Here is a 19,743-nt window from a genome sequence, read left to right on the forward strand (position 1 = left end):
TGTCGAATAATTATTCATTCGAAACTTAGTTTGTAAACGAATAGAGCAGGTGGAAGAAAACACGTTTAAAAGGATCTGTCAATTAGCAATTATGGCTCTCTGTCTCCTTATTAACATGACAATCACGATCAACTTAGGCTTTTAGTCCTTGTTTTGACAGTAAGATAAACAAACTATTGAGTTATTCAGACACCAAAACAGCGTGTTGTTGTCCATTCACATTGAGTAGCAGTTAGGAAGAATCACTGGCACCAATAGGTAAGTAAAACTAGCTTTGGTCAGATAAGAATGTCTGCATTTGACACAAAAATTTACAAAATGAACTGAAATTCAGTTCTGAATTGTGCAGCATGAGAACAGGATTTCCTCCTCATAATTAAGTACTCTTGAATAAAGAATTTTCCTCAAAAACATTTAAAAGGAAACACCTATCAAAATTTTGTCTTTAGCAAAGAAGACTAAAGTTTATTCGTTTCAAGGTATAAGAAGTTCCCTTTCGTTAGTGTTACGAACGCCAAAAAATTTTATCCTTCATAAACTATTATATGGATAGAATTCTGTGAATGGGCGAAAGCAGCCTCATTATCAGATAAAAGTACATTAATTACACTATGGATTTCTCTTTCCTCCATAGCAAATTCCAAGTTTGTCTGACTTCCTTGCGCAATACATTGACAGTTTGGTTCTGTATTGTATTTCCTATGATTACAAAGATCACAAATCCTAAAAAGTCTAAAGCAGTTTTATTTTGATTTAAATAATGTTAGAACATATCAGTCCGTATGATTCTCCTTTCCGTATGATAATGTTTACCTAAAGCAACGGATTTTTCGATTACTTGTTTCGTTATACTTTTAAAGAGGAATAAGTACAATGTAGAATTTAAGGAACTTTTCCTTATGAATTTTTTTCTTTCATTTTTCACCAATGAGAAAGATCGGCAGTACCCAGTCAAGTGTCCATTCTGAACTTTTGATTTTGAGCAATATTATTTTCCGTTGATTTAAGGTAGCTCTGAAAATTTCTACAAAATTGGGGAAAGATAACTGAATCTTAATTGGCAATTCCATAGTAGCAAATGAGAGTCACCAAGGGAAAGAATGATCCATTATATTTTCATGGGGTCAACGAACTCGTTTCTATGCTGCAGGCAAACAAATCAGCGAAAAAAAATCGCTCACTTTTCTATCCAGCATGCGTGATACAACACATCGCTCGTGATTTGGCTTTGAAGGAGTAGAAGATTTCAGTATCTGCGAAGATCATATGAAAATCGCCGTTGCACGGGCTCCCTCAAACGCAACAGTGATATGGGTAAGCACATACTTAAGACCCGAAACAAGCTTTAAAAAATGGCTTCAAGTGTTAAGGTTTAAATTCCGTCCACCACTTGCAGGCAAATAGTGCCTCACGTCAATATGGGAACAAAAGTAACGAAGCGTTTCAATCAAGAATTTCATACATTTGACTGGCACGAAATAGGATGTCTAATGTCCCTGAGTCACATTGTGGTTGAATCACGCCAGGGAAGTGATTAAACTTTCCATGAATGATTGGAGGCTCTGTTTTTCACCTAATGGACACGCGAGCCAAGCAACCCGACGACAAAATATACGAATGTGTGGTTTCACTTAGATGTTCCTATCTCGAAAGGTCGGGAAAAAAAAATGTCTTGGGTAAGTCGGACTTCCGCCGATGGTTGATCTTGCCTAATTTCAAATGGCTTAATCTACAAAGTTCAAAGCCACAGAAGACAACCAAAAGGCGGATATAATTTGGTGCTTCCGATATGTAAGTTTAAACTTGTGCTTTTCTATCTATGTACAAACTAACGAGAGTTCGAAGATAAGCGATAAAGAGAAATTTGGCTCTCTTTTGCTATGCTCTGAATCACGTCCACGAACACCTCAGATCTACAGTACTGTCTCACTTCTTTTCTATGAGCAGCACCTTGTGAAAGAGGCTTAAAAGATACTTTGAGCAACCTCTTTACAGCAAGGATGAAAATGGCAAAATAACAGTGTTAACAAGAACGATTCAATATCTTGAATTAAAAATTTAGATGCGAAATCGTTGCTTTTCGCACCTAAAGGATACCTTTGTATTATCAAACTCATGAGCAATACTTTTATTAATAACTGAGGATATCTAGTTTTAACCACAATTTAATCCGTAGGTATGAGAGGATTTTAAACCTCTTGAAAAAAAAAAATTTCATGGAGACAATCTGACGGGTTCCCTCATAGCAGGAGTTAGGGCCTTTTGTAGGATTGCGTAATTAAGATTGAGTAAATAACATGGTTGGAAATATGAGGTAACTCAACAGTGGATAATTGCCTGTAAGTTAGGTCTCTCTTTGGCGTCATTGACCGCTATATTGATGACACAGGTAGTCATTGCGCCGGCCACGTGCATGTACTAGTTATGTGATGCATGTTTTTATAACCTTTTTTGATTTATTGCCACAACTTGTTAACATAATTCACTGACAAAACAAAACAGGCTTTTTGAATGTTGAAGAGATTGATAATGAGTGTTTACTGAAATTTTGGAACACTTGTTGATTTAGATAAAGCAAATCGCATTACATCTTATACTGTGATGTACTGCACCACGCTTCAAACAGACTAGCTGCATTTCAATGCCCATGAAAAAGAATATATATATATATATATATATATATATATAGGAAGTCTGCAAGTCGATTTTCGCGTGGAACAGTGCTCAATACGTTGAAGCAGAGCAGAATAAATATTATGAGAGGAAAAAACGACGCAACTACATATCCCGACAAGCCTGTTTCGTGAATCGCTTCACTCTTCAGGGGTTTAAACCCCTGAAGAGTGAAGCGATTCACGAAACAGGCTTGTCGGGATATGTAGTTGCGTCGTTTTTTCCTCTCATAATATTTATATATATATATATATATATATATATATATATATATATATATATATATATATTCACCGAACTACCGAAAATGTAATAAAGTGCACCATGCCAGCATGTTTAGCGTAAATTGCAAAGCTCTATCAACAACTGACCACAGTGCATTAAAACACAATTCTTTCACAGATCATTGCTTTACAATGCCAATGCTATTCTCTTAATTTGATCCATCCCTCAGTTAAGCATAGTAAGAGTGAAGTGCACAACAATTCAATATCCTATATACACTTCACTGTATTACGAACGAACTGCTACTAGCAGTAGTGTTCTACTGCGTACGTTGTAATAATTTGCGAAAATTTATCCTATTTGGAAAACGTGGTTTGCGTTTTTAAGCCGTTTATATACAAAGAAAAACGCTGCTGCTGGCACCATGCCGTGCTCTGCAGTCGGTGGCAATAATTTACTAAAAGACGATATCCTATATAACCTCCACAGTATTACAAATACACTGCTACTAGCACCATGCCGTGTTCTGTGGTACGTGGCAATAATTTGCTAAAAGACGATATCCTCCACAGTATTACAAATACACTGCTGCTGGCACCATGCCGTGTTCTGTAGTACGTAGTAATAATTTGCTAAAATATAAAATACATAATCTCATATTACGAAAACGCTTCGGCTGGTAACATGCCGTGCTCTGAGCAATAGTCTGCCAAAAGCTATCCCTGAATTGTAAATTTACTTAGATTTCATCTTAGTTTCGGAGCCTTTTAATGTGCAAGGCAAAACTCACATTTTCTTGTTAGGGCGCAGGGAGAGTTTTCTCTAATGATATTCGAAAGCTACAAGCGCAGTATCATGTAGATTAATAAATAGCAGCAAAATCGAGCTTGAACCACAAAAAGCACAAAATCAAAAAAGGGCACACCTTATCCTCGTGTAGTAAAAAGCATATAAAGTGACTACATTCATTTCCTGGTTTTGAAAAATTTAATCATATATTTCTTCAACGCCCAACGGTTTTTAAAATAATGGTGGAGATGAGAGTTCTTCTGCAAGAATCAGACATTTACTTCCACTTAAATTCCCTAATTTCCTAAGGATTAGCAAAAGTTACACCCTTTGGCATAAATCGTTTTATCCTTTCAATTATGATGTTCTTCTCACAATTCGATGAAGTTAACGAGCTTGAATAAGTAAGGCGGAAGGATCTCTAAACTTTTAGCACCCGTCATTTGTTTATCAAAGTGATACTCTTCCTTTCTGTTTGAATTCGACTCGTTCATGTCTTTGTGCCAGAGACATTAGGAAGCTTTGTTAAAGTATGTGATAATCCATTGGCGTAATCCCTCATAAACTGTCTGATTAAAAGTTTGCAGGGTATTATGACAATTGTTTCTTTTCAACTGAGGAAGTCTTAAATAATTTGTGGCCACAGCTGTGTTATTTAAAAAATGCGACATTTCTTACGCCTCCTGTGTAATTGCCATGTCTCAGTAGTGAAATTTTGGTCGATATATGCTTCCGGAAATCCTGGAAAAGGAAACAGACATCAGTTTATTTTCCCTCGAAGGCCTTAAATGGCTAAATCAAAGTTGAAATATTAGCTAACTTTGCCTTTGAGTAAAGGAAAAGGATTGGTATCTGGGATGTCTGCGTATCCATTCTCTTACATTCTTTCCCTCTTCTTATTTCCGTATCGTTGTATGAAATGTAATTACAATAGCATAGCTGCTTGAACTATCAAAAGAATCTTACTATGAAACATCCAAAGGAGCTTTCTGTGTCGAAAAATCTGGAAAAATATCCGGATAAATTGTATTTACTTAAGCTCATCACCAACCAATGTAATTTAAGCAAAAAATCCAATTGGATTGATTTAAGTTCGTTTACTTGGCTACGATAATCATACTGATAGATGTTGGGGTGAGGGGACCACATATGGTGTATCCCTGTGACACATTCCCCCTGCAGTCTTCTCTAACCTGGGTTATGACTTCCACTTCGTTTTATCGCGATGCTCTGTGTCGGAGTTCTTGTTTAACTGACCTCCTCCGTGCGCTTTTTTTATGGCTTTTTTCCACGCCCTCTTTTCGTTTAGTAGTTATAGAAGTAGTCTCTCGAAGATGAAAATTATATCTCGTGTTACAAAGTAAAACGTTAAAAAGCAGCGAAAAGATAAAAGTTGTAAAAACATGTAAAAAACTCGAAAAATGCTTCCAAAAATGTTCATTTCTTCTTTGGGATTTGATTAACATCCCCATGCGTGTTCAGAGGTATTTTTCAGTGAGTATGTTTAGCCATTTGACCCGAACTTGGATGAGGTGAAGGATCGGTTTACGAAGACTTAGTATTTGTTTGTAATGTTCTTCATCACTTTCCAACTTTCGCAGGCACTTTATAAAGCCCCTCAAATTCACAATTTTAAACTTGTAGGATTTTCTCATGGAATGTCCTGGCTCTCGGTAAGACTGACTTATTTTGTTTTGATTATGGTGGGCTGAGATATGCAAATATCAATCTTCTTGAAACCTCAGGGAGAGATGGGTTATCTTCAACAATAAAAATTTTGCACTATTTCACTAATAAACTGGTTTTACCATTTCGATATGCGGATGAACGATACGGAGATTCTTATGCACAAATGCGGTTACGAAATCCGTTCAGGATGTCACTTCAATTGTCTCACAATTTTACTCCCGAACCATCTTTATGAAGGGTGGAGAGCATACTTCAAGTTTTTGAAAAATGCACAGAACACTTCTACATCTTAATGCTATTACAATGGGTGGAGGAATCTTATTAATTTTTGGTGAAAGAGCAAATAATACTCAGCTATGTACATAATGAGCTAGGTGAAAAAAAAAAAATGATTGAGATTAAAAGTGCTGGTTAGGATGGTGCGTTGTCGTCGTTTGTGTAAAGTGTTTTGATATCAGTAATATCTTTACTTTTGTGAATGTTTTTAATATAACATATTTGCTCAGTATTGGAGTCTGAAATTACCATCGAATATTGTTCAATTGATAACTAAGCCATTTGATATATTGTGGTTATTACAGGAATCAAACAAGTCATCTATTTTGTTAAGAAAGAAATCTCCGACTTCAATTACTCTGATGGCAACAATGAAAATAACACGGAGCAAGAGTGAAATTTCAAAGAAGCAAGCAATGTTGAATTTCCGAAAGCCAATGCACTTCAGGAAATTTTACCGAACCTCTGCATGGAAAACTCTTTCGTCAGGTATACAGCTAAAATGTTTATCGTAATAGTGCTCAATTTCCTCTTTGCTCTGATAAATGAAGGGTAAAGAAGGACTTTGGATTTGGTTCTTCAATAACTATAGCCTGCACCTTGTACCTCTAAGCCACTGGCTGTTTCTTAGCTTGAGTAAGCGCCAAGTATTGTTTAAGTCTTGTGTCTCTGTGAGGATATTTAGCCTTCTGGTAAGACACCTTTTTAATTCGGTGTAAAATTTTCAGTCGTGGTAGTTAAGGCGCCCAGGGGGCCAAGATTAAATCGGAGGTTGAGTTTAGCTGAGACCACTTCAGCGCCCGGAAAATCAGTTCAAGGTCTCCCGCGTAACATTTCTTTTTCAAAAGGCTTCTCTATAATCGCTTCAGAAAGCCAGATTGGAGTGACAAAAACTCAGCGTTATTATTTATGACATGTAACCCTTGTAAACTTATGATGGGTGACACGCCTTTTTTTAGGCACATGCACGACATCAAATCATTGGCGATTACTGGAGGGACACCAACAGTTAATGTTCGTGCTTTTTCTTTCAATTCTATCAGTAGTTTAAACTAAAGACACAGAAAAGGAAAACTACAAACACTTATTGCGTGTTTCATTTTGGAATTATTCCCAGAGGTCACAATCTTATGCTTACCTAAATCATTAACTTGGATGAAAACCAGTTGAAACAACTTTGAACCTTACAGCTGATAGCGGATCGTAATTTAAGACCCTTATTTTAAAGACTTGAATGGCAGCTGAGATTGCAAGCACCAACACAATCTGCATCCATGACCGACCCAGGAATATAAAGGTGCCTTGTACAGTAATAATATCAAGGTGAAAGTTGTACGTAACTAAAAAATTCTCTCGTACAAGTGTGAAGGGTTTCAGTATGTCGAAACAGTTTTAAATTTTGGGTAACACGATTTTCAACACGATAATATAATAATTGCTAGTTCTTAGAACTTCTGGTATTTGTATCAGGACATAGAGGCATGGTAAAATAGAGCGGTAGCTTTAAAAAAATTGAAAGTTGAGTATGTCGTAGCCACTAAAAGCCTTTTTTATGAAAACCGTCCATGAGGTTCGCCATAACCACGCCCAAAGGCATACAGTTTGCGACTTTTTAGATCGGGGTGATGATTGACATTTTCTCAAATATGAGGACAATACAACAATACATGGAATCTTTGAAGAGGCTGTTAACCTAGGGTTAAGCTACTCGGAAGCGTGCCTCAGGATTTAATCAGCTTGGTAAAAGATCTGTTGTTCCTAGATTAGATTCCTACAGAAACCGTTAACCCAGTTTCAACTTGGAAAGAAACGAAAGTGTTTTTGATCACAAATTTCCATTCTTTGCGGCTTCTCGGTATCTTTTCGTTCTCACCAGCACGGAAACGTGGTTAGAATAACCATGAGTCTCCGTTTTAAATTTTTTGCACTGAACGACACTGTTCACATTGAATGTATTTATTTTCATGCCCTTTCATTGCTATTTGGATCCTGTGACTTGTTTGCCAAACTTGTCGCAGTTCAAGGTTTTGAAGTTCTTGCTGCTTTAAACCCACGATGAGTGGACGAGACAGCAAGGGGAAACAGGTTTAAGTCTCGTTTCACAAAAAAACTCGGAGTTCTACTGAAAAAGAAGTAAGAAAAATGAGTCAATAAACCTCAACATAACACATATTTACGCAATGTCAACGTTTAAAACTTGGGAAATCAGTCTTACAATGAAATGATAATTTCTTTCATATTTCGAAGCAGTTTTATATCTTAATATTTAATGTGGCCATTTCGAATATCAACCACATTTTCCCCCTTTTCCTCCCCCACTGAGCCAGATGTTTATTAGGTATCACAATTTGGACATTTTTTTTTCAGTGGATATCTCTTGGTTATGTTAGGCCCTAACTCCTACACGTGTCGCTAGCGTCTCGTAGTACTTTTTTCTATTTTTAGAACATCTGGAGCACTGAACGATTTAGGTGGAGTGGATTAACTGGTCTTTCGCTGGCAGGAATAGCGATTGACTTAAGAGTAAAGTGCATGATCGATGAGTAACCATCTATAACGGATACATTTAAGAGTGATTAGCAGTTAAGTGTTTTTTCCGGTCTGTTCCGGAGTCTTTCATATAAGAATTTTCTCGTTTTCACCAGAAAACGAGAAAATTATGGATTTGATAAGTTTAAGTCCAGCTCTTGCTTTTGGAATCACATTCGATTCTTCGCTACCCAAACACCATCAAAACGTGTGTACTTAAATGCTATTGTTATCCGAAAACAAAGCAAGGATCGGTAGATTCTAAAATCACTGCAAAATACAACTAAAACTGTTTTTCCCGGGAAGTTTCATGGCTTTGTTTGTTGGCAAAAATTCTAGCACAGATATTTTCTTGTTCGTAAAATGACAGCACTCTTTGCCGCAATAACTATTCTTGCATTTTCATAGTAATGGTGATTTCTGCGCGAAATGTAATTTTCTCCTCTTGAATTTGCATGCGGAGAAAATCTGAGAAAGTTAAGGTCTCATAAAGTAAAAGGTTTCCAGGCGCACCCTTTTTTCTACGCGCAGAACACGCAACGCCGTGTTCGCGTGCCTCTAAAAATGGCACATACTAGATACTTAAAATGTGTCTGAATTAATCTTGTAATAAGGTAGGACTTTTGGTCTCCATCCCTGATTAAGGCTCCCAAAATAAAACTTCGCTCAGAAGTACTCATCGACAATGAGAGTCCTTTTGTATGAATGAAACAAATGTTAAATCACCTATTTTGGCGTCATGGTAACTGATCCCTTTTGTGGTCTCACACCCGGCAGGTGATTATTTGCATCTCGTTAAAATTTGTTTCCATTCACAGTGGGCAGTGGATTCACTTGATTGTATTTTGAAGATAGTAGAAGAAAGAAAAAGCGAATTTCATAATACTGTTATTTCCGGAATTTTCATCGACAATGGAAGATAGATCACGCTGATCCAAACACAAAGTAGCTTTCAAAACAACTTTTATCTGCACGCGCTATTGCAATTACATCTAAGCAAAGAATAACATATGCTACCTTTTTTGGAGAAAACACAGGATAGCTACAAAGTTCAATTTCACGGAGTGTTAAAAGCGTCATTATATATTGTTTTGCCTTTATGTAATGCCCAAAGAACCTCACTCAGCTGGGTAAAACAAAGAAAGCATTTGTCATATCTCAATACAATATGTAAAATTTTCTCTTTCGTAGCTCTATACTAATTAGATAGTGAAGTGCAATTCAACACTTTAGATCCCTTTTGATGTCGAAAGGTGTGGATTCCAGACAGAGCTCGTCGATGAACAAATTATTTTCGTTGGAGTACCTTTCAGTCTGCGTGTAAATTGGTTTCTGCGATTAAGAGATTAGGGCACTTCCAAGTTACACTCAATTAAAGCTGTCAAGGACTCTCATAAAGATATTTAACAACCTGCGGTTAAACCTCACCATTCATTGCTGTCTTCTGTCTCTAATTGACCAACAGACGCGTGCCAAGGCTATGAGAAGTTCGAGGAACCTCGAACTGATTTAAAGTTCAAAAACTGTGCGTTCGTGAGAATACAAATGGCCTCCACATCTGTGGTTACCAATGCCGATACAACAAACATAACGACATCAGCTTTTACGGTGAAAGAAGAAGGAGATAATGCAGTAACTTCTCTGAGTCCATTAGCACTTGGCTTATTCCTCGAAGCAGGTATTTTGGCAGTTGCTCTTGGAAATCTTTTGGTGCTGCTGTCGATAAAATTTCAAAAACAATGGGTCATTACAGATATTCTCCTTCTGTCCCTTTCAACGGCAGATTTCATTGGCGGAGCTGTCCCTCTTCAAATTCTGATTTTCATGAACTATTTTGTCCAGAGGAGGTGGACTCCCTTTCTCTGCGGCTTCTATATAGTGGTGGTAAATGCGCTTCGCTTTGCCTCCGCTGGGACGGTCACACTGATAGCTGTCGAACGAGCTTTTATGATTTTGTCTCCATTCAAATATCACACGACAATTACAACTTCGCGTGTGAAAAAACTTGTCATGTTCACTTGGTTGAATGCAGTGTTGTTCGCCTCTTTGCCATTCCTAGGAGTTGGAAAATCGGGTTATGAAGATGGTAGATGTTTTTATCATTTAACGCATTTGGGAAAAGCCTATGCTATTCTTATCGTATCTGCATCCTTCATATTGTTGGCACTAGTGTTAGCATGTTATTTTGCGATCAAAACATCGAGTACGCAGTTTATTAAGCGACAAACAGTAATGGACACAAAAAACAAAAGTGCCGGGACGAATTTGTCTCGCGGGTCAGTTTCCGAGGATCCTGGGTGCGAGGGAGTGAAAAGAAGACGAAAGAGTAGCACGCATGGAGTGAGGGAGATTCAGAGACTGTCACTTATGATGGCCCTGGTTGTTTTTCTTTACTACATTAGCTGGCTGCCAATTTTGGTGAGTATTTCGTTCTGGAGTATTAAAATGTTGAACTTGGAAATGCAAATTCTGCCCAGCGAAGTCGGCTATCGAGATTAAGTCGTAGGTCTTTACTATACGGTTTCCAAAGCATTTCAGCTTAGAAATCACATTGTAAACGATAAAGTGTCTGGTAAAAATTCATGATTCTGTTTCGTTTTTTTTTTTTTTTTTTTTTTTTTGCCAAAGAGAAAACAAATTATTTCCGTTAACAAAGTATCCAATTGACCAGACATACTTCATGAAACTTCAATCGTGAATCAAACAATCCAGTCAACGTACAGTGGAGAAATAAAAACCACTGATATACTGCAATAGCAGCTTCCTAACTGAGTTATTTGTTTCTTTTATTTGCGGTGCGTCTGCCAAAAGCCAAAAAGAAAGGCAGTACCAATAACTGCAATAATCTCTCTCTTGAACTCTTGTGCGGTGAGGACCTCATAGGGTTCAACTTTCTCAGACACCTTCTATCTTAAATTTAGCTCTTAGTCTGTAAAACAAAACAATTTCAGCTGATGGGTATCTTTTGCAATTCATCAGACTTCAGTTTATACATTAGTTGACATATGAAATTCCCGATTTCATTCAGACTATTCAGTCAATACTGGCCTAGTGTTGCTCTTGATGATCCACATAAGTCAGAATTAGAGCTGAAGATCATGATGCTGTCGAAAAGAAAACATCATTGTTTTCACATTATTTTCAGATCAGCAACATTGTTACCCTGATTACAGGCCACCAATCAAGTAAAGCTGTTGTTCTCCTCACGGGGATGGTCTCTCTGATATACGCTATGGCAAACCCGATCATTTACGGAAAAATGAGTTCACGGTACAGATGGGCTTATCGGCGAGTGTTTGCATCTCTTTTTCTTTGTGAGACTTGTAGGCAGAGATCAAGATCCTGGAGCATATCATGCTCAAGGAAAAGTAAGTAAATTTGCGGGATTTATTTAAGACAAATCATCTTTGGGTCTCTATAGAATTTTTGACCGTTTGAACGATATGTTATTATTTCTAATCCTTCCTCGCCGGGAACAGTGTTCGTCCTTCTTTGTAGCAGCCTGAAAACCTGTCTCTCGTGTCAGATGAGCGTTTTAAAGCTTTTTCTCAACTTTTCGTCGTATGGCACTGAACATAGGATTATTTAAGATGGGTTACTATTATTGATCAGAAGAATTAGCTTGCCATGAAGAACTCCTTAAATAGATTTAAAAAGATGGTCAATTTTGATCTCGGTTGGAGAAGAGATAAATAATGGTCATTCATTTGTTTGATGCGAGCGTGGAACACATAAAATCCGAGTCCTTAAGAGGAGTCTTTTACATTGACGATGCATTCCGCTTGGTCACTTACAATATTCATAGCGGTGACAAGCGTCCTATTGCGCATATTGCAACTATGAAAAATTTCGAAACCGTTGCGTGCGTAAACAGACGAAGAAAATTGTTCTTCTTTCTTTCTCTTTATTTGATCACAGCGAGTTGACAAATGAGCATTTTTTCATGATATCCTTAGGCACACGTTCGCGCACCTTGTCGTTACCACAAATCTCAAAGGACCAAGAGCTCAAGAGAAATATTACCAAAGACGAAGGTCCTGAGTACCCAAAAATGGCGCATGGACGACATCAAGATTCTGCTGGACAGAAAAACGAGGGGCTACAATGCCCGGATGACTTTGCAGAAGGCGTGGTACTGGAATTTGGCGATGATGGAAACAGTTTTTCTCAAAATGAATTTACGAGCAGAGAAACGACCAGCTCTTACTTATCAAATGAGTTTTTACTTTAAATAAGATGAAAAATTAGCTATAGAACGTTTCCAAATACTTATATAGTTATGTAGTCACTACTTATTAACTATTTAAATAATTGACGGTCACTAAATGAACTTTAGTGGACATAGAAGCGACTCCCTTGTTTGGCCAAGAGAGAGGAAAGATTCGTACTTGTCAGATGAGGTTTTTTTAAAAATTAGGTTCGAATTTCTAGATTATACGTCTTTTTATTTAAATATGTAATCTCTATGTTGATTAATCTATGATTGACGGATGCTGAATGAACTTTAGCCGAGATATAAAAAGAACCCGCATATTCGGAGAACTAAGCAACATGACCTCTGCGGCAACGGATAAGTTTGGCAGGATTGATCTCATTAAACGATCGATACATCAATGAAAAACATAATCGATCGAGCAATTAGTCCCGTTTATTTAATAACAGTACTGGAAGGTTAATGGTGAAACTAGCACTTAAATCATCTAAAAAATTTTACTGGTGTCTATTTATAATAAGTTTGTAAACAAGGTCAATAAGGCGGAATACTGTGATTAAACTTAAACCAAGCAGAGTATTTCAAAATTTTACTAACACACTAGAATCTGACCTTACTTAGAGAATGACAAGTTGAATGAACGCTAAATTTTACCGGTATCCTCTGAATGAAATTTCACTTTGATTGAAATAAAGTTCATCTGAAGGAGTTAACTTCAACACTCACTCAATTAAGTATAGCGGAGTTTCCATTGTTTAAATATACGAAAGTCATTTGGCCTTTGGAACTTCCATTGATTCATGTCGGAGACGACGATGAAAAAAGACCAAGTAAATTTGGGAGTCCAAATTCTAAGATCTTTTTCTTTCCATTGTTAAGTGTCTAAATAGCACGATTGACAGTGGATGTAATCAACGATTTATTCTGAGTGGAAATGGTTCCAGCTCTTCAAGATATGGAACAAATGAAGACGAACGTGCGCCAGTGGGGAAATATGATTTGAGTTTTGTGGAGAGAAAAAGTTTCTCTTAAAGCTTTCAAACTCTGTTTGCCCTCTATCCATCTCAGTACTAAGATATTCATTGTTGGATTGCTGCCTGAGTGATTAGCTTTTCTTGGGGTCCTCCCTAATTGCCGTAAACATTTATCCAAGCAATTATCTTGCCGAATAGCTACCTGTTCTCCTTCAATGGTGGGTCACGCTGAGATCCCTGAATGATCCTCAGTATCCATGTCAGTGACCGTCATTTATCTAGTTAACCCAATTAGGAGATTATAATGGTCTGACCATCTTTCAGTTTCTAAACTTGCTTTGCGAGGCCTATTTACTCGTTCATCTTGGAGATTTTGTACCGAAAACGCGAATAATATCGTGTTTTTTTTCTGTTTTAAATTTTGAACCGCAGAAGAATCTCAGAAGTGCGCAATTTTCATTTTAGCCAAAGTCGTGATCTATTGATAGCAACAAGAGCGTCTGTGGCGCCATAAAAAATTGTTATTCTCGTTATTCATTTGATATTCTGTGGAAATTAATTAGGATTAAGTGTAACCTGTTTACTGACTTCACTGAAATGTAGGCATTATATATGTGAGGGATGTCTCTTTATGGCTGAGTGACTGACGGGGTGTTGTAAATTTTTACAACAACAACAATTTTTAACCCTTTCACTCCCATGAATGGCCAAAGCAGAATTTCTCGTTACAATGTCATACAAGCTTAAGCAGACAAGTGATGAGAATAAAGAAAAATATTAATTTGGGGATTGTTAGTTGATCTTATTCCAAGTTCTCCAAACTAACATGACGGGAATGGTATGGAAGACAGTAGTGGGAATTATTGATTAGATTTTGGGAGTGAAAGGGTTAACTTGTTTCAGGGTTACATTAATTTGACTCGCCACCTAGATTGTTACAACCAAAGAAGAATTTTTCAGTGAGATAATACATCCGCTGTTTGAATAATCTAGACAGCTTTGAATCTAATCTGCTGCTCTTGTGAACAACGTGTTAATGAAACGTACCTGAAACATATCAACGCTTCTTGGAATTCATTCTAGAGAGGCGTTCTCGATTTTATGCCATGTTAATTCACAAAATATTTTTCGGACGAATCTTAAACTAAGGCAAACACTCAACCAAACATCTTCGGTGCCAACTAAGCCAAAAGGTATGAAAGCGATGGGAGTAGACAAAATTCATCGTAAGTTATAAAGAAATAAATCAGTATTTGAAAGCCAAGTGATTCATTTGACTGGGAACATGCGGTTTACGAGACTTGTACCTGACAACTGGAGTTTGCTCGACCGCCCAGTTCCACTGCAGACAAGTCTTCATATTGTTTAAACAGGCATTTCATACATACTGAATGAACGACTGTGAAAATACATCGTTCGTCCAATCAGAGATAAGAAAAATTATAGCACTTCATACTGGAAGGCATCAAATGGCTTCCAATTTTTGAAATGTGTCGGTCAGTAAGAAAATATCTCAGTATGTATGAATTAAAAACATCATACCGCCATACCCATGATACCATGGAAAATGCTTGAACGATTCTTATTCACTCGTTGCGATGCATCAAAAACCTCACTCGTTCGCTGCACTCGCTAGTTCGTTATTTTGATGAATCGTAACTCGAAAAAAATTGTTCGCACTCACTTTCCACAAAATAATCTCTATATCCTAACTTTTCTGAAGGGATCTCCTTGTAATGGACAACCTGCCACAGATCTGGAAGCCATCATTCAACGATGTCATCCGTCAAAATTTTGCTGGCATCCTCCCTGTCGTTGCTAGGCTGCCCCACCCATCAAATTCAAGACACAAAGTCTTGATTTTTTCACCTCAGAATTTCAACAATCCAATTATGTTCCTTGGTACATTGCAATAGGGGAAACTGTTATATTTGCGCCAAACTTAAAACATTTACAAATGCACTAGTTTCGTAATCGCAAAGCGCATTAGAACTTAGAACTTAGTGTCGGAAAAAAGAAGTATCATAACCCATCATTCTCATTGTTTCAAAAGATGATGAACTTTTCAATAAGTATTTCCAAGAGAGAACAGTCTCTTGCTATTTCTACCATTGCTGTTTTGATTTTTTTAGTCATTCATTGCCCTCGTACTTTAACAAGAGAACTCTTCAATACTGACTCGTCTCGCCAGCTTCATGGATGACTGAGTTTTGATGAATAAGAGTCAGTGTAAGTTATGATCTGATTACGTAAGCTCCACGTAAAAGGAATCTTTGACACCTTTGTCGTTAACAAGGCTGGTATATTTCTTCTTTAAAAATTTCGTCTGTCATAAATGGTGGTTCGCACAAAGCCGCAGTATGTCATGTGGGTAGTCAATGGAGACTTCAGGCTCCACTGGATGACACTACTAATAGACAAACACTCCACTGATAAGGAGGCGACTGAAGATTCTCAGTTTTGTACCCATTGCAGTTTATCTATTTTCCCTTTCTTACTTTCCCTTTTGGCCTTTATGGATGAAAATGGAGTTCTCTGTTTAGACATTTAGCTTTGTTACATTCGTGGCCCTAAATGTCCACATTTACTCGGATCATTAATCTAGAACTTTGCGGTTTGTTGGTTTTGAGCAAAGTTCACTCCATTTTTTTCCTTAATTTGTTTATTGGTTTTAGTAAACATCTTGGCCTGTTTTCCGGTTTTCCGTTTTATATTTAGTTCCTTCAATACGTTGAGGAGTGCAGATTATGTGCCACCGACTTCTCCTAAGTCGGACAGCGTTTTTTTAGAGTTGGAAGCCAGGGTGGGATCTGGAATTTATTTGAACTCGTGGAACTTGGCTGCAAGAGGGTGTGTCACCGTCTTTCTGAGTTAAGATGATTAAATGAAAAATAAACATTTTCCTATAACTAAGAAAGCCGGTTACAGCAAAATTTGAGTTTCACTTAGAAGAGGGTATTATCGAGTCAGAAAAAAACAAAGATTTTACTTTAAATTTGAGTAAACTAAAGACTAACCTGAGACCCAAGTTTCATAAGATTTGATCAATCACTTAGAAAAAAAAATTAAGAGAAAACATTTACGCTGATTAATGAGCATCACCTTCTCTAATGTTAATCAAATTTTAAAACCATTTCCTATAGAAGTGCAAAGTCCGCAAAGGTTCAGACAGAAAAATCGTCTGGAGCAGCTTGACCCAGTACAATATCATCTATTTTGAGAAACGGCTTTCAAAATAAACGCAAAAAAAAAAAAAACCTTATTTCTAGCCGTTAAAGAGACCCCAACATGTAACAGTGCATTAGGGTTAAACATGTCCTATTAGAGTTGAACTCATCCAAAGACAAACGCTAAAATCACCAGAAACCAGATGAAAATATTTGAGATGTCGTTGGAATTGATCCCAATAGGCTGGGTGAGTTCTTTTTCAAAGACCTTTGTCCATCGGCTCCCATTCTTTTCTCCTAGTTTTGATGTTTAGGGCTCTCTAAGCAAACCAGGCAAACAAACTCGATAGACGCTCAAAATACATTGCATCATTCATTGACTTTTTATATACAATAATCGTTAATTTATCAGTCTAGATATTTCGTGTGGTCCTTCTGGGATGATAACTATTAAACGATGGCTCGGAGATTGTCTTTAACGAGAGAAACTTGGGTGCCAAGGATTGTGCGACCATCATTTAGGAAGCAGCAGTGTTAAAATAGTTCAGAGAGCTCCCATTATAAATCTGAGATTTGTTTTCATTTAGAAACATTGTGTCATTCAGACAAATCAAAACAGGTCAGGTTTAATTTGGATAACCCGAGGATTAACCTTGATCCGAAGTTTCACAAGATGGTGAAATGCTTCAAAAAAGAAAAAAAAAACATTTACACTGACTTATTCATCCTTAATTAAATTTCGTAACCATTTCCTGAATAAAACCAGCGCTGATCTATTCCAGTTTGCGATAAGTACAAAGTTCGAAAACATACAGACAAACAAAACAATTATGATTTGAAAGCAACTTGAGACCATGCACGCCATATCGTCTGTCCGAGTAACTGGGCATCAAAATCAAAGCAGAAAAAGGGCTTTGGTTCTATTTAAGTTTAGCAACAACTGAAGAGCTACAGAAGGTAACATTTTGCCATAAAAGTATCCATTTAAAAGCGTTCGTAACCGTCAGAAATAAAAATGCGAAGAGTTCACATGATCTATCAGACTGTAACTAGCCTCAGAACACGCGATAAAATAAGCACGCGTTATTTTTAACATTTTCCAAAAGAAATTAAATAACGAGAAAAGACCAGAGGCCTCCTCAAAACTGAAATTGATCAGCCGGACAACTGAGTTAAGTTTTAAAGATCTTGCCTGACAAAAAAAGAATCCAGAGTAATCAAATAATTGCAGGCTTCCAATACGATGAAAGAACCACGCCAATATTTCCACGTACAGATTCTGAGGTCTTCTTAAAGGCAGGAGCTAATGATAGGATTTTAAAGGGGGGAATTTCTGTTTCATCCATGTAAAATAACAACACGAAGCTTTCTATTCACGACATGAACTCTTCATGTATTGCAAGCTCAGCACGAAGCGACGAATCTATGTGTGAATTTTCTCCCACACCGTCGAAAACGTGATGAAATGAACTCAATCATTTGAAGTATATCTATGTAATAATCTTTACAGGCCATGAGTTTGTATGAAATTTTTCTGACTGATAGCTGTTTGAAAATGTTGTTTTAAGATTCAAGTTATTTCAAAGAGCTAACAACCCTTACAGAAGAAGAAAAAGCCTCAGGGCAGAGTCTTTGATTCCTTGGATACTAGTTATATCTGCTTAGCTCAGACACATCATGAAGGGAACATTTGGTTTAAATGCTATCCTAACTTCAGCGCAAAGCATGTAAATATTCAAAGTGAATGTCACATAAAATCAGTGTTCACTATCTTAGGATTTCCTGTGATTTCTGGCAAACAGCATACTTTTTCTCGGTCAAGTCTTATTCATTTGGGGAAGAAGGGAAGAAGGCCAACCTCTTCGGGTGTAGCTAAGAAAACATTGGCGTGACAAAGAGTTCCGTCGTTAATCTACTTTTTTTCTAGTGTTTTCTACAACGAGTCCAGTATACTTGCTAAGTTTCTAACATGCGCTTCGAGTTTTTTGTGGAATTTTTGACATTTTTAGTGCACTCTTGAAGGTTTTCACGTTAAGTGTGCAGCGTCACACAAGGTGATTCATTCGAATGAAATAGCAGCTGTTATAAATAATTAATTATCAACCAGGATTTTCTCAGGGTTTTCAAGCGTTTTGAATCCAGTCAAGAAAACCTCTTTATTCTCGAACAATGAGGTTTTTTTTTCGGCTCCTAGAAAACAAACAAGATCTTCACCTTACCTTGTAAATGATTTGGATGATACTGTAACTCAATCTTCTCTGCTACTTCCGACCCAAGATACCGAGGATATTAAAGCTACCTCGTTCTTGATTTGTTGCTGCAACTATGTTGAATTCAATAAAATTTTACAAACATTTTTTTTGAAATAGTAGCGCGGAGGAGGTCCATCGCAACAATGGGACTCTTTTTAGGTAAGGCCGTAATCAGTTTAGTGTAATCGTGTTCGTTCTTTTTGGCGAATGTCCCGGCAAGTGATGATAGATTTCTCCAAGATTTGATCCGAATCATGCGACTGGTCATGAAAAGTTTTCTGCACGTTTAAGATTGAAACCTTTAAAATTTCGTCACTAACATATGCACAGATCATTTAGAATGATTAGTAACCAGGAGAATGAAAATAAATGCAACAAATCACCTAGAACAATGTTTCCACAGCATTTAATGATCAATTAATCCCACAGGAACCAATTTTAACATCTCGGGTATTTACTTCCAGGTCACCCACAAAATTAACCATGCGCAGCTATTGAGCCAGTAAATGCTTGGTCAGCAATCACATTTCATAGAGACCTGAGTACATCGTATAAAATTGGACAAATGTACCATGCACGAAATATTTGCAGAATTCGACTGCTGCATATCTTGCGCCTTTTCCTTACGTTGTAACAAACTATAAAGTTTTAGACACTTCCAAGATCTAATTGTCAATTGTGCCCTCTACGTGCACATCTCCTTGTAAATTAGTAACAAGAATTTGGTGTTAGATCACAACAACAACTTCTACCTGGTAGGTTTCAGCTTTCTCATTACCCATCTGCTGGATGATGTCTGAATATCGTAGGGAGAAGTTAGATGTTAATCACTTGTGTCATGCGGATTCGTGCGAAAACACTGACCCCCAGTCCATGGACTACCGCGATGGACTACGCCAAAGGACTACCCCGAAGTGCCTTGAAAAATCCTCTTTGAAATCAGAGTACTATTGAAA

The 19,743-nt window shown here is 37.2% G+C and overlaps 1 protein-coding gene and 1 long non-coding RNA gene across 2 annotated transcripts; one reads left to right on the forward strand and one right to left on the reverse strand.

The window, feature by feature from the left end:
- Positions 1-6,727: 6,727 nt before the first annotated feature.
- LOC113677353 (uncharacterized) lies at positions 6,728-19,001 on the reverse strand. Its single transcript, XR_016182711.1, has 3 exons — positions 18,755-19,001; positions 9,610-10,236; positions 6,728-7,774 (listed from the first exon to the last, which is right to left on the reverse strand). It is a non-coding gene; the product is annotated as an uncharacterized LOC113677353 (long non-coding RNA).
- LOC113677351 (beta-2 adrenergic receptor) lies at positions 9,653-13,102 on the forward strand. The gene is made up of 3 exons (XM_027194169.2): positions 9,653-10,599; positions 11,327-11,549; positions 12,138-13,102. Exons 1-3 carry the CDS (start codon positions 9,727-9,729, stop codon positions 12,410-12,412), a joined length of 1,371 nt encoding a protein of 456 aa, XP_027049970.2. The 5' UTR covers positions 9,653-9,726; the 3' UTR covers positions 12,413-13,102.
- Positions 19,002-19,743: the final 742 nt, after the last annotated feature.

This window comes from Pocillopora damicornis, chromosome 14, assembly GCF_964200805.1.
Source record: "Pocillopora damicornis chromosome 14, jaPocDami1.2, whole genome shotgun sequence".
NCBI lineage: Eukaryota > Metazoa > Cnidaria > Anthozoa > Scleractinia > Pocilloporidae > Pocillopora > Pocillopora damicornis.